Below are 15948 nucleotides of genomic sequence, written 5' to 3' on the forward strand. Positions count from 1 at the left end.
AGTACTTGAACCCTGCTCCCGAAGAGCCCAAAATCTACTAGGAAAACCTAAGGAACAAAGGTAATGAAATTCATATTATAATAGGTACTGCAGTAGATTCATAAATAAAGGTTTCTTTAAAGATATTAAAGATAAACCGGTAATAATCAACCAGTAATAATAATCAACATATAATTATCAACAATAATAAAGATAAACCCAGGTAATTTCAAGGGGTCATAACCTTGATGACATTGTCCCACAAGTTCTAAACAAGATAAGAAATAGGCACACAGAATAAGTGCTCATGGTACTCTGATCAGAGAGAACAGTGGATCTATTTGGACATACAGAAAACAGACAACAGATACAGAGAAAACAGACAATTTGTATATCTCAAAAGATATGTGCATCAGTACAGGTAGTATATAATGTTTGTGCTGATATTAATGACACTAACATTGATCACTTGGTTATGGTAGTGCTACCAAATCACTCTTTTTTTTTAAGATTTTATTTATTTATTTGACAGACAAGAGATCACAAGTAGGCAGAGAGGCAGGCAGAGAGAGAGAGGGGAAGCAGGTTCCCCACTGAGCAGAGGGCCCATTGTGGGACTCCATCTCAGGACCCTGGGATCATGACCCAAGCTGAAGGCAGAGGCTTTAACCCACTAAGCCACCCAAGTGCCCCCCAAATCACTCTTGTAGAGACACTGTTTTCTCCTTATAATTAAAAAGTAATCCATTAGGTAATGTTTTGAATATTCTATTACTTCAATGAGTTTAGTGTCCATTGATGAATCTTAACTGAACTAATTATTACACAGGTTTTGCAAAATAATGATTCTCTAATTCTAGCACCCATTCTCCATTTATTAGTTGCCCTCCTTTTGTAGAGTTTTCCCTCTATACATGCCTTTATTTCATCACTGTACTCATAGATTCTATTTCTGTCTTCAATATATTATAATAATTACATTATGATTTTGATGCTCTAAGTGTCCCATATGAATCATTGTGATATGCTGTGATCATTTCTTGACTAATTCTTTGCTTTCTGACTCAACAATATAGGACAGGCTCTCTTACTTTCCCTTCTCCATGGTACTCAGATGCGAAAATCTGTGCATTAGAGGTGCTAACAACTATTGAGCCAAGGCTTGAATAGGTCTCTGCCCCATCTCCATAGCCTCTACTCCACTCTACTGCAATAACCTCCAACTGAGCTTCTGACAGGCAATTTGGCTGTCTTTCAAAACCAGTTCTTCACACTGCAGTCAGAGTGATCTTTCCACAATACATTTCTATTCCTCTCCTTTCCAGGGCAAAAGCATGTGTGTGCATGTTCATATCCATGCACTTTTTGACATACTTGAAACCATTTAGTGGCTGCCCTTTGGTCATAGAACAAACATCAAAATCACTAGCATAATCAAAAAGACCCCATAATCAAAAGACTTAAAAAGTGCCTATTCTTTCTCTATACCCTAGTTATTTTGACTGCTCTACTCCAGCCTTCAATTTAAAAAAAGATAGGAAGAAAGAAAAAGAAAACAAACAATTAGAATTCAGTGACAAACACCATTTCTTTCCTTATTCTTTATTTATCTTAAGTAAAATAAGATAGCAGGCCATATGAGTAAATCACCCAAACTTACAGATATAAGTGGTCAATGACACTTCTGATTTTTTTTTCCAAAACAGTCATGGAGCTTCATTCTTTTTCATGACTCTAAAACAACTAATAATGAATGGCAAGTCTCTATGAGAGGAAATATTTATTATGATCCTCTCCATAGCCACATGAAGGCACTGAATCATCCTAAAGAAGTGTCTGTGGTTAAAACAGCAGTCTGTAAAAATAGTTCATTCGTGGTATAATACTAGTTCAATTCACAGACCAAATTTCCAATTCTGAGATTCATTTTGTCCTAAATCATCATTTCACTTACCATCAGGATTTCGATCTATCCATCAGAGGTAATGCGAAAAAGGATAGGAGAGAAAGAATGCAACAAATTATTTGTGGTAAAATTACAATACAAATTTAATATACACCTGTTTAAAAATATAAACTAAAATTTTCAAGAGTCTCTCAGATGATTTAAATGGCCCCCAACAAAAATAAGTCAATTCACAAACTAAAGAGTATAACATGAATAAGTAAAATCTAACAATATATTTGCCATTTATTCTCAGAAGTCCATGACAGTGTGTTATTCCAGTGTAAATATGGCAATAAATAAATAAATAAATAAATAAATAAATAAATAAAAAGAGGTAAGGTATATAATCTAGACCAAGAGCAGACCAGACTCAATATAAATGACATCAAGAGGATTAAATGAATTGTTGGGGAAAAAATTTGAGTGCAAGGCCAAATACACAGTATTTTCAGTTACTCTCATTTATATTATAATGTCTTTTTGACATTTTGTCAAAAATAATGTCTTTTTGGCTTGTCTTGGTATTCCTTTACTTTTATAGATATTTTTTACATTTTAATTTCTAATTGACTTTTGAGTAATTAACGTTATGTTCTTTGGTTTAGCAATAATTTATAATCTTTTAAGTTCTGTCTTTAGAAAAGCATAATAGTTAAAAATGGCATGTGTAACCATAAGATCACAGACTGATTTTACAACTTCATAATGTATTTTTAAAACATTTTGCCCACTTGCTACATAATCCATTTCTCTATGTTAAATTCATATTCAACCAGCATTACCCCTTTCCCTGAAAACAAGTGAAATACTTAGTTGAATTAAAGCATCAACACCTACCACACATATTTGAAATGTAACAAGGATAAAATGTATAAAATTCCCTTTGATTACGGAGACACTCAATGATAAATGATCTAGAGGTTTTAGTTAAATATTTCTTTTTTATCTCACAACTCAAAATTAAAATAACATTAAAACTACCAATGTTCTTTTCAGAAATATCCAATTAAAAATGTCTATCACTCTTTGATGCCTTATGAAAATTTTGTATTTCTTTCTGAAGCCAGCTTTCTCAAAGTCATTTAAACATAAAATATTTACATTACCACAAATTTTAATAATTTAATTGAATAATTTTATAAGTATTATAAATTTTAAAAAATTTAAGAATTTTAAAAATTTAATAATTTTAATAATCTAAATAAAATCTAAATAAATTATCAAAATGGTCAATTCTGGCTAATAATGAATTTTTAACAACCTAATGCAAAATAATGCACAAAGCAGAAGAAATAGATTTTGAAAATATGTATTAAAGTTGTAAAATCATCTCAGAGTATAGAGTTGCCAATGCATAAGCCAGAAAATTTACTTAGACAAAATTAAAACTATAATTATTAAAAAACATTGCTAAAACATTAAAAAGATTATCCACCATGACCAGGTGGGATTCATCCCTGGGTTACATGGATGGTTCAACATTCGCAAATCAATCAATGTGATAGAACAAATCAATAAGAAAAGAGAGAAGAACCACATGGTCCTCTCAATTGATGCAGAAAAAGCATTTGACAAAATCCAGCATCATTCCTGATTAAAATGCTTCAAAGTATAGGGATAGTGGGAACATTCCTCAACTTCATAAAATCTATCTATGAAAAACCCACAGCAAATATCATCCTCAATGGGAAAAAGCTGACAGCCTTCCCGTTGAGATCAGGAACACGATAAGGATGCCCACTCTCACCACTCTTGTTCAACATAGTATTAGAAGTCCTAGCAACAGCAATCAGACAACAAAGAGAAATAAAAGGTATCCAAATTGGCAATGAAGAAGTCAAACTCTCTCTTCGCAGATGACATGATACTTTATATGGAAAACCCAAAAGACTCCACCTCAAACTACTAGAACTCATACAGCAATTCAGTAATGTGGCAGGATACAAAGTCAATGTACAGAAATCAGTTGCTTTCTTATACCTAATAATGAAAATACAGAAAGGGAAATTAGAGATTCTATTTCATTTACTATAGCACAAGAACCATAAGATACCTGGGAATAAACCTAACCAAAGAGGTAAAGGATTTGTACTCAAGGAACTACAGAACTCATGAAAGAAATTGAAGAAGACACAAAAAGACGGAAGACCATTCCATGCTCTTGGATTGGAAGAATAATCATTGTTAAAATGTCTATACTGCCTAGAGCAATCTATACTTTTAATCCCATTCCAATCAAAATTCTACCCGTATTTTTCAAAGAGCTGGAGCAAATAATCCTGAAATTTGTATGGAATCAGAAGAGATCCTGAATTGCTACGGAAATGTTGAAAAAGAAAAAAACTGGGGGCATCACGTTACCTGATTTCAAGCTTTACTACAAAGCTGTGATCACCAAGACAGCATGGTACTAGCATAAAAACAGACACATAGACCAGTGGAACAGAGCAGAGAGCACAGATATGGACGCTCAACTCTATGGTCAAATAATCTTCAACAAAGCAGGAAAAAATATGCAGTGGAAAAAAGGCAGTCTCTTCAATAAATGGTGCTGGGAAAATTGGACAGCTATATGTAGAAGAATGAAACTCGACCGACCACTCTCTTATACCATTTACAAAGATAAACTCGAAATGGATCAAAGACCTCAACGTGAGACAGGAATCCATCAGAATCCTAGAGGAGAACATAGGCAGTAACCTCTTCAATATCAGCCACAGCAACTTCTTTCAAGATATGTCTCCAAAGGCAAAGGAAACAAAAGCGAAAATGAACTTTTGGGACTTCATCAAGATCAAAAGCTTCTGCTCAGCAAAGGAAACAGTCAACAAAACAAAGAGGCAACCGACGGAATGGGAGACGATATTTGAAAATGACGGTACAGACAAAAGGTTGATATCCAGGATCTATAAAGAACTCCTCAAACTCAACACACACAAAACAGATAATCATGTCAAAAAATGGGCAGAAAACATAAACAGACACTTCTCCAATGAAGACATACAAATGGCTATCAGACACATGAAAAAATGTTCATCATCACTAGCCATCAGGGAGATTCAAATTAAAACCACATTGAGATACCACCTTACACCAGTTAGAATGGCCAAAATTAGCAAGACAGGAAACAACGTGTGTTGGAGAGGATGTGGAGAAAAGGGAACCCTCTTACACTGTTGGTGGGAATGCAAGTTGGTGAAGCCACTTTGGAGAACAGTGTAGAGATTCCTTAAAAAATTAAAAATAGATGACCCCTTTCAACATGGATGGAACTAGAGCGTATCATGCTTAGCGAAATAAGTCAAGCAGAGAAAGACAACTATCATATGATCTCCCTGATATGAGGAAGTGGTGATGCAACATGGGGGCTTAAGTGGGTAGAAGAAGAATCAATGAAACAAGATGGAATTGGGAGGGAGACAAACCATAAGTGACTCTTAATCTCACAAAACAAACTGAGGGTTGCTGGGGGGAGGGGGGTTGGGAGAAGGGGGCAGGATTATGGACATTGGGGAGGGTATGTGCTTTGGTGAGTGCTGTGAAGTGTGTAAACCTGGTGATCCACAGACCTGTACCCCTGGGGATAAAAATATATGTTTATAAAAAATAAAAAATTTAAAAAAAAAAGAATAATTGAGAGCATATTACATACACTATTAGAAAATTATTTTTAATGAAATTATTTTTTCACAGAAACAAAAATATTTAAGCAAGAGAAACATAATATCAACTTGTTGTGAGAATTAAATGGGTTTATAAAGCAAAAAAAAAAAAAATTTAAAATAGAGCTTCCCTATGACCCTGCAATTGCATTACTGGGTATTTACCCCAAAGATATAGATGTAGTGAAAAGAAGGGCCATCTGTACCCCAATGTTTATAGCAGCAATGGCCACGGTCGCCAAACTGTGGAAGGAGCCAAGATGCCCTTCAATGGACAAATGGATAAGGAAGATGTGGTCCATATACACTATGGAGTATTATGCCTCCATCAGAAAGGATGAATACCCAACTTTTGTAGCAACATGGTCGGGAGTGGAAGAGATTATGCTGAGTGAAAGAAGTCAAGCAGAGAGAGTCAATTATCATATGGTTTCACTTATTTGTGGAGCATAACAAATAACATGGAGGACAAGGGGAGATGGAGAGAGAAGAGAGTTGGGGGAAATTGGAAGGGGAGATGAACCATGAGAGACTATGGATTCTGAAAATCAATCTGAGGGTTTTGAAGAGGCAGGGGGTGGGAGGTTGGGGGAGACAGGTGGTGGGTATTATGGAGAGCACGTATTGCATGGATCACTGGGTGTGGTGCATAAACAATGAATTCTGTTACGCTGAAAAGAAATAAATAAAAGAAAAACATTGCTAAATATGCAAAGTGGACATCAATAGAAAAGAAAAAGATAATCAAGGCATCTCTCAAACTTTTAGAACTAAAAAACTGTATAGAAATGTTTAAAAAATACAAATGTAACATTGCTAAAATACCCTATTATCAGTTACACTATGTTAAAACATCATGAAAAAAAAGACTATTCATATTCTACCAATAAATAGATTGTTAAACAGTTAATATGAAAAATTCACTGCATAGGAAAAAAACCAAACTATAAAATTTGACCAAATGAAGTTAAAATTTACACTAACTGAATCTCAACTGGACTAAAGATAACTTGTTTCAAAAGAGTTTCTTGAAAAAACACAGATCAAATTTTAGTAAATGTGTTCTTAAATGTTTTAACATGTATGATACAAAAGAGTTTTATTTAGTCATTCATTAAAAGGGGACTTAGAGTGGAGAAGGGAGTTGGGGGAAATTGGAAGGGGAGGTGAATCATGAGAGACTATGGACTCTGAAAAACAATCTGAGGGTTTTGAAGGGACGGGGGGTGGGAGGTTGGGGTACCAGGTGGTGGGTATTATAGAGGGCACGGATTGCATGGAGCACGGGGTGTGGTGCAAAAATAATGAATACTGTTATGCTGGAAATAAAAAAAATAATAATAAAATAAAAAAATTAAAAAAAAAAAAAACAGTGTCTGAAACTCAATATTGCTTTATATTAGAGAAATTCATAATAATCTTTTTCACGAATTCAGACTAGGCTTTTCTTTTTTCTTCAAATAAATGAAGTCTAATACCATACTTTGAGTGTGAATAAAAATATATCATATTTGCTACTGAGAAGACAGAATCAAACATTATATGTTGGAAATCAGTTAAACATCTTATCTCTAATAATCCATAACACATAAAAGTAATTTAGACATACAATTTTATTTAACAGTAGACAAGAATTATTTTTCCATTTAGCATTATTTTACAATGTATCTTTCAGTCTTAAACACTTAAACATTTAACTCATAACTCCAATTATTTAAAAGTAGTAATTAGGATTATAAATCTGTGAACAACTGTGTGCTTACCTGATGGTCTGGAATAAGAAACAACAGCATTTCCTTCCAACTCAGGTGGTGTGTAACTCCCTTTCAGATAAACTGAAAAGGATACCGTTCTATTCATTTCTGGTGCTATAAGAAATGTGAAAGTAATATTAAGTTTCAAAATGTTGGACAATTATTATTAACAGTTAAAATTATGCATACACTACATGCCAGATAGTATCCTAAGCACTTTAGATGGATTAATTTATTTAATCCTCACAATAACCCAGAGTAAGGTATGTACTATTATTGTCCCCAGCTTTTGTGCATGAGGAAACTGGCTATGGAGAGAATAAGAAGCTTGCCCAAGGTCATATAGCCAATAGAGAACTGAAAACTGACTTCAGGGCAAGGGTGCCCAAATTCTACATCACTGCTTCTCTTTAGTCAGATGAATAGGCAGAATGATCAGAAAAAAATGTACACAAAAAGGCAAGAGAATTTGGGAACTGGGATTAGTACACTTTATCGTGGCTATAATACAGACTGCAGGGGAAAATGGGAGAGGGATATTGCATATGGATGTAACTATAACTGTAACAACTTTGCAGATTGTATGTCACCTTCTATATTCATGTATTTGACCTCCAACCTGAGGTAGGCAGTCTTAAGACGCTTTTAACTAGAAAAATAAACTGTTCAGAATGTGTTTTAGAAAGACAAATTGGAAGTATTGTGAAAATAATTAGAAAATAAAGTGAGAACCCAATATCTGGATATCACCTATAAGATGACTTCAACCATTCAACCATTCATTCAGTGTTTCAATTAATATTTTATTTAATTCCCCCTATCTGCCAGGCGCACTCAAGTAAGGGTTGGTAATACAAAAGCAAAAGAGAAATATGTTCTTGACATCATGAATAAGATACAGAATAATCAACTGAACAGCAGCAGTAAAGAAAGAAAGAAAAAGTGTAGAAAGATAAATCAGAAATCATTTTGATAGGACTAATGACAACTTGGATGTAAATGGTAGGGTATGAGAGATTCTGTGCAAAGAAACCTCTAAGGGTTGCCATTTATGACCTGTCTACTATTTTAGGCATTATTAGAGATATCTTACATAGATGCATTTTCTAATTAAATCCTCAAAACAGCCCTGCCAGACAGATATTATCCCCTTTCTGCAGATTAAAAGAAATTGAGGTTCCAAGTAATTACTAAAGTAACTTACTGAAGGTTACACATTGAGTAAGTGTCAGAGCCAGGATTCAAATTTTGGCCAGACTCTAAAGCCAATATTCTTATTTCAGACATAACTGATTCAATAAAAGCTCACTAGAGAAACACCAATAAAGAAAGCCTTCCAAATTATAGTATTTAAGTACAATTACAGGCCCATCTAGTTAAGGAAAGCACTTGAAAATCTATAATTACTTCAGCTGAATGACCATTCACTAAACATTGCTATTTTTTAAAAAAGTACCATTCATGCTTGATGTTTGAAGGGAAAATATAAGCAAAACAACACAATTATTGATTTTAGAAAGATACCAGGCTCATTATTCAGACAAGAAATACAGCCATGAAATAAAAATACTAACCAAAAAAAAAAAGGTTTTTTTAATTAAAAGAAAACCTCACACCACGACAGACTTTAAGCCAAAGCAGAACACTTACCCATAAATTCAAAGGTGAACTGATCACAGGTCAGTACTAAAGGTGGCTGTACATAGACTGATAATTTGGCTTTCTGCAATGCCAGTCGATTCTGCAACGTGACCTAAGGAAACAGAAACTGTTATCAATAGAAAGTTACATTTTATCCAAGTTGATAGGATAGCACAAGTATGTAAAAAAATCACTAGCAAATAATTAGGAAACACTATCTGAGAAAAAATGAGTAGTGGCAAAACATAACATGTAACGTAAATAGCAGATTAATGGGTAAGTACATAAGCGGTACTTTCTACCCAGTTAGAAACTGGTCAAAGGACTTAAATGACCTTTCTGCAATGGAGATATAGAAATGGCCAAACAAGCACATGAAAAAATGCTCAATATCTTTAATCACTATGAAATACAAGTTAAAACCACAATGAGATACTATTACATATCTACTAAAATGATGTAATTAAAAGAACAGACAAAAATAGGTGTTAGCAAGAATGTGAGGAAAGACATCTCATACATTGCTGATGGGAACGTAAAATGGTACAGCCATGCAAGAAAACAGTTTGATAGTTTCTTTAAAAATTAAACATAAATTTGCCATATGACCTCAAAATTCCATGCCAAGAGAAATGAAAACATATGTCCACCCAAAAACTTGTAAACAGATTTCATAGCAGCATTCTTCACAATAGCCAAAAGTAGAAACAACCCAAATGTCCATCAACTGATAAACAGATAAACAAAATATGATATATCCTTACAACAAAATAGTATTCAGTAATCAAAAGAAATGAAGTATTGGCACATACTACGACATGGGTAAGCCTTAAAAATATTGTGCTAAGGGGTAGAAGCCAGTCACAAGGAACCACATATTGTATGATTCCATTTATATGAAATGTCCAGAATCGAGAAATCTATAAAGACAGAAAATAGATTAGAAGTTGCTGAGGGATGGGAATGAAGGAGAGGTGGAGGATGGGAGAGGGAAGGGGGCATGAGGTTACTTTTAAGGGAGGCAAATATGTTCTAAATTTGAATTGCGGTGATGGTTCCACAACTCTGTAAATACAGTAAAAATCAGAGAACGGAACTCCTAAATGAGTAAATTGTACGGTATATGAATAATAACTTAATAAAGCTATTAAAAATGTTCTATCGGGACCCCTGGGTGGCTCAGTTGGTTAAGCGGCTGCCTTCGGCTCAGGTCATGATCCCAGCGTCCTGGGATCGAGTCCCACATCGGGCTCCTTGCTCAGCAGGGAGCCTGCTTCTCCCTCTGCCTCTGCCTCCCATTCTGTCTGCCACTCTCTCCCCTTCTCTCTCTCTGATAAATAAATAAAATCTTTAAAAAAAAAAAGTTCCATCAAAATCAAATGAAAAAATCCACCCTGCGCTTGGTGAATAATTACATCATGAAATATGTGTTCATTTCTTTTCATGTGTAGATGTGGCAACGGGATGACCTTATCTAGTATCTGCACACCACCTTTTGCATAAACTGTTCTCTAAGGAAGGATTTCCTCACTAGATGGATAGTTACTAGATACATATCAAAGCACTACATTATTCCATGGCTTAACACAAAAATACATGACAGATCTAATTATAGAAATATCAAGGAGTGGTAATATTGATTGTCGCATATCTCAGCTGGCTGCATTTCTAAACTGGCTCTTATATGGTGATGCTAAGAAAACCCTCCCAGATTAGAATCAAAAGCTAAGAACTCTGGGCTAACAGTTTGACTGGGAAGTAGGGCAGATATGGGCAGAGAAGGCCAGGATTTCCCTCACTTCCCACCAAGAGAAACATCAGCAGAAACCATTAGGCCCACGGATTTTTACTGGGCCACAGTGCAAAGGGGCATCATTTTCAGGCTATCAAAGAAAAAGCTTAAATATCTTACTTTCATTGCACATGTTCCCTCTTTGGACTTTTGTATCCTTAAAGTCCCAGCCTTTGAACAGCATCCTTTGGATGAGTTCATCCATGTGGTTGGTAAGCCAGACTTATCACAGTCAACTGCCCAGGCAGGGTTGGTATACCAACTGAATCACAATCTCTGGGGGTAGTTCTGGGTGTTGGTTTTTTTTTCTAGCTCCCCAGATGATAGCCATGTACTAACAGAGTTAAGAAACATCCTTCTATATCATACCTTTGCTGTAGAGCAACTTTCAATCTAATTATTAGATTCTAGTATATGAGACAGATATATTTCATTAACTCACATAGTACAAGGGTAAAATTATTTTTAAGAAAAGTAATTTTGGGGGCACCTGGGTAGCTCAGTCATTAAGTGTCTGCCTTTGGCTCAGATCATGATCTCAGGGTCCTGGGATCAAGTCCCGCATCGGGCTCCCTGCTCAGCACAAGCCGATTTCTCCCTCTCCCACTCTCCCAGCTTGTGTTCCCTCTCTCACTGTTCTCTCTCTAATACGTAAATAAAAATCTTTAAAAAAAAAAAAGTAATTTGCAAATTTCTCTTAATTAAAAGGCATGTATCACCTATTCCTTAATATATATTTATATATATATACATATACATATATATAAAATATATACATATACACACATGCTATAGAAAAATAAACAATATACAGGAATATGCACCTGGCCCAGAAACATTATATACATATAATTAAATTTAGTACGTATCTTGCATTCATTTTAAATGATGTGGGTATTCTATATAACTTTAAAAATAAGTTAAACACAAAAATTTTGAATTGCAAAGTAGAATTTTTAACAGATAACTACTGATGCAAATAAATACAAAAAAAACACAGAAAATGAACAATGAATCCTCAATTTTTAATTTATAAGCCCTGGGAATACATGAGGGGAATGAGCATACCACAAGCAAACCTTCCTTCATGATATCTGGTCATTATAAACAATATAATACCTTTTTAGTAAAATCCTGATAGTAATTACAGGAAGAAGAAATTATGCCAGGTCCACTAAATAAATAGGACACAACTTAAATATTTTACTATAAGTAATAATATAATGCTAGTCTACACATATATATTTAAATAAAATTAATAATATTAATGATAACCATTAACAACTTTTTTATATTAATGAAACCATGCTAATAAATTGTATGCATTATCTCATTTAATCTTCACAAAATCACAAAACAGGTACTATTACTATACATCATTTTACAGAAAAGAAAACCATGGTTCAGAGAGGCTAAATAATTTGCCCAACGCCACTCTGATTATAAGTCAAAGAACCACATTTAACTTCTGTCTGCCAGAATCCAGAGCCCATGCTCTTAATCAACTGTGGTTAAGTCTCAAAACAACCCTGCATTTAAAAAGTATCCTCACTAGTGAAATAAGTGAGGATACTTTTTAAATGCAGGGTTGTTTTGAGTCTTAACCACAGTTGATTAAGAGCATGGGCTCTGGATTCTGGCAGACAGAAGTTAAATGTCTAAGACAACTATCATATGATCTCCCTGATATGAGGAAGTGGTGATGCAACATGGGGGCTTAAGTGGGTAGGAGAAGAATAAATGAAACAAGATGGGATTGGGAGGGAGACAAACCATAAGTGACTCTTAATCTCACAAAACAAACTGAGGGTTGTTGTGGGGAGGGGGGTTGGGAGAAGGGGGATGGGGTTATGGACATTGGTGGGTGTGTGCTTTGGTGAGTGCTGTGGGGTGTGTGGACCTGGCGATTCACAGACCTGCACCCCTGGGGATAAAAATATATGTTTATAAAAAATTAAAAATTAAAAAAAAGAAAGTATCCTCACTTCACAGTTTTAAAAAAAAGAGGTTCAGAGAAGCTAAATAATCACTAATAAGCCAATGTGTGCAAGAGAATTGAAAGCTATCACCAGGAATATATCATAAGAACTCAGTTTTAAAAGTGAAAATGAAAAATCCTTAAAGTAGTAATAAGCTACTTGTAAGAGAACATACACTCTGGACTGCCTCAGTGGCTCAGTCAGTAAAGCACCTGCCTTCGGCTCAGGTTATGATCTCAGGATCCTGGGATGGAGCCCAATATCAAGCCCCACATTGAGCCCCCTCATTAGGCTCCCTGCTCAGCCTGAGTCTCTCTCTCCCTCCAACCCTCCCCCTCCTATGCTCTCCCTCTCTCAGATAAATAAATAAAATATTAAAAAAAAAAAAAGAGAGAGAGAGAGAACAGACATTCTGACTCTGCCTGGCATAACAATGTATACTTAGACAATGATCACACAATCTTACACTGTTAGCAAGATCATGATAGCACTTGTGCACAGATTTATTAAACCCCAACAATGGCCCAGGCATTTTCAAATGTGAATCAAGGAGATGTGTGATGAAAGTAACTGGAGGAACAAAGAAGACTTGTGTCTGATCCAAAAAAAAAAAAAAAAAGAGTTAAAGACTTGGCTAGATCACAAACCTCATATTTTAAAAGAAAAATAATTACAGAATATTAAGGGGAAAATATAAAACATTAATTCAAGAATTTTCCATGCTGTTTTCGGATTCTAACAAAATGAAATATGATCCTAAGAAATATAATACCAAATTTTATCCTAGATACATAAATATGACTCCAAAAGCCAGGTATGAACAACCACTCTGCCTCAGTTGCCTGTAATAGACGGTCACGCATCACACACACATACTCAAGGTAGCCACATCTTCATTCACTTGGAACGGGTGGAAAAATTTTCTCAATTAACAGGATTTATTATGACGGAAACTTGCATGGTTATATATCTTGGCTGCTGTTGTTATAAAAGGCTATAAGAAGAGATTTATAGCAAAATTTGTAGAGAAACTGTCAGACAGAATCAGGAAGTCACTGTGTCTGCTGTACAAGTCCAGCTGATTTTATACAACCCTTGTGTGTTGCATTCTTTCTCAAGCTCTTATAATGGCAGTAAGAAAGAGAGCTGAGACTTAGTCATTCTCAAATGTAAAAATTCCACTAAGGAAGAAGAATTTTCCAGTAGTATCATATCATCATTTTAAGATGGCTATTATTACACATGAAAGCCTTAGAACTGCATAGGTGAGAAAGGTGTATTTACTTATAGCAATAACTAGCAGTTGAGGGGGGGTAGGAATTAGCATAAGCAATGTTTTCTGGTTTAAGTACAGGATTTCTTTTTGCAATTTATAGTGTGCTCCTGAATTATTATGTGTGTATGTCTGAACATTATCAGTAGATAGATATAAAAAGAGGTTTCTCTACACAAAAGTCTATAGATCATTCCTGGAAATCTGCAGGGGTTTTTTGTTTTTTGTTTTTTTCTTAAGCGTTTGATTTCTTGCCACTGCTGCTTTTCCAGACTCAGAAGTATTAATGAGATAGAGCCTTTGATTAGATGGGGGTTGGGAGAAGTGGGGAAAGACCACCCTTGTTTCCAGTGGCAAGAATCCAAAAAAATTAGCTTAGGAAACTGTTACAAGATTGGGCTCCCTTCGACTTCTACTAAAGATCCCCACACTTGGGCCACCCGCTGGGTCCAGTGTAAGCGAACACAATTGGTAAAGCCTGGTGCCCTGTCAAGCCCCTCCAAGGACAGCAACCCATAATCTAAGAAAATATAAAGTCCTATCCAAGTTTTGACTAAGCAAATTGCCAAGATCCACAACTTTTCCTGGCTCCGAGGTCTGGGCAGTGATAAATATTTTCAACTTAATAACGTGCTGACTGATTACCACACTTTAATCTAAATGCCTTAAGAGGGTTCTACATTTGAGTTCTAGTTCTAAAATTCTACAATGACAGGACTAAAAATCTTAACCAAAACCACATCCTTCATATTCTATTTTTTTAGGACTATCAATTTGTCACTACTCTACTTTGTGGCTTCTTCATTTAATATTTTCTTGCTATAAATACATCCATTTAAAGTTAATGTCATGGCAGGTAGATGACCAGAAACTCCTCTCAAACATACACATAATTATATATAGAAGAAAGATATTAGCATGCATGATTCCCTTATATATATGATGCTGCAATCAACTTGTTGGTCTATCATAAGTGGTAATGACACAATTCCTCCAACATACTTAAAATGTTAATTTTGTTTCTAGAAAAAAGACCCTAGATCATTTAAACATAATGGTTAAGCATAACCCATAAAAATTATTTATATTACATAACATTGCTATGAATGCAATTATCAGCTTTATATTTGTAGGAAAAAAATAAAGGTTATCTTTGCTATCCAAAGCTGAGGGAAATATACAAATTTCAAGTGTTTGTTTTACATTTCCATAAGCCAGTCATAGGGCGACAACAGTGGCAGATGTGATGAAATGTGTAATTCCATTTGCACAATAAAGTCTAGGACCATGGTACAATACCTTAACTGTGACTGAAGGGACAAGGTCAGTTCCTACTGCAACATCAGTAGCTTGCTGTAAACACAGAATTGAGAAGAGAAGGAAGGAAAGAATGGTTTCAAATTACATGTCCATCAATGAGTAAACACAATGGGTGCAATATATACTTCCCACCACCAAAATAGGAAACTAACCATAACGAACTTATCAATCTAATGACAGGCTAAAAGGGTTAATGTAGCTTTTTGAATGCCTTCAACTGGAAAGTCGTAAGCGAATAGAAACCTTTTCCAAAAAGGAAAGAAAAGGTGATATATTTTATTATCAAACTATTCTCTTGCCAAATTTACTTAAGTGTTGAAACTAATTAAATTTTTAAAAAATTTTAAGTATTGAAATTAATTAATTATATTAATTTGTTCTTTATATTATATAAAAGAAAGCCCCTTGTATTTCTCAAATAAGCATTATGCCAGCCTTTTAAGGTCCTTATATTTTCAACTTGCCAAAGATATGTTTTATTCTGATTAATAATATATATCTAAGACATGTAACGAATGATACAAAGCTTGAAGGGCCTTACACCTAGAAAATAAAATAAAAGTAGAAGTGTATTTTTTTTTAATAGTTCATATCATAAAC

General features: G+C 34.7%; 1 protein-coding gene across 3 annotated transcripts in view; it reads right to left on the reverse strand.

Annotated features, from left to right (window-relative positions):
* Positions 1-15948, reverse strand: part of BBS9 (Bardet-Biedl syndrome 9) — a 446163-nt gene that overhangs the window by 253120 nt on the left and 177095 nt on the right. For 2 of the 3 annotated variants that reach the window (XM_032305995.1, XM_032305993.1), the window contains 4 exons: positions 15328-15381; positions 8994-9096; positions 7353-7457; positions 1934-1948 (listed from right to left, as the gene is read on the reverse strand). In XM_032305995.1, coding sequence (XP_032161886.1) covers positions 1934-1948; positions 7353-7457; positions 8994-9096; positions 15328-15381 — 277 coding nt within the window. The remainder of the gene's footprint in view (positions 1-1933; positions 1949-7352; positions 7458-8993; positions 9097-15327; positions 15382-15948) is intronic. The other variant, XM_032305996.1, reaches the window with a different exon arrangement.

Source organism: Mustela erminea, chromosome 11, assembly GCF_009829155.1.
Source record: "Mustela erminea isolate mMusErm1 chromosome 11, mMusErm1.Pri, whole genome shotgun sequence".
NCBI lineage: Eukaryota > Metazoa > Chordata > Mammalia > Carnivora > Mustelidae > Mustela > Mustela erminea.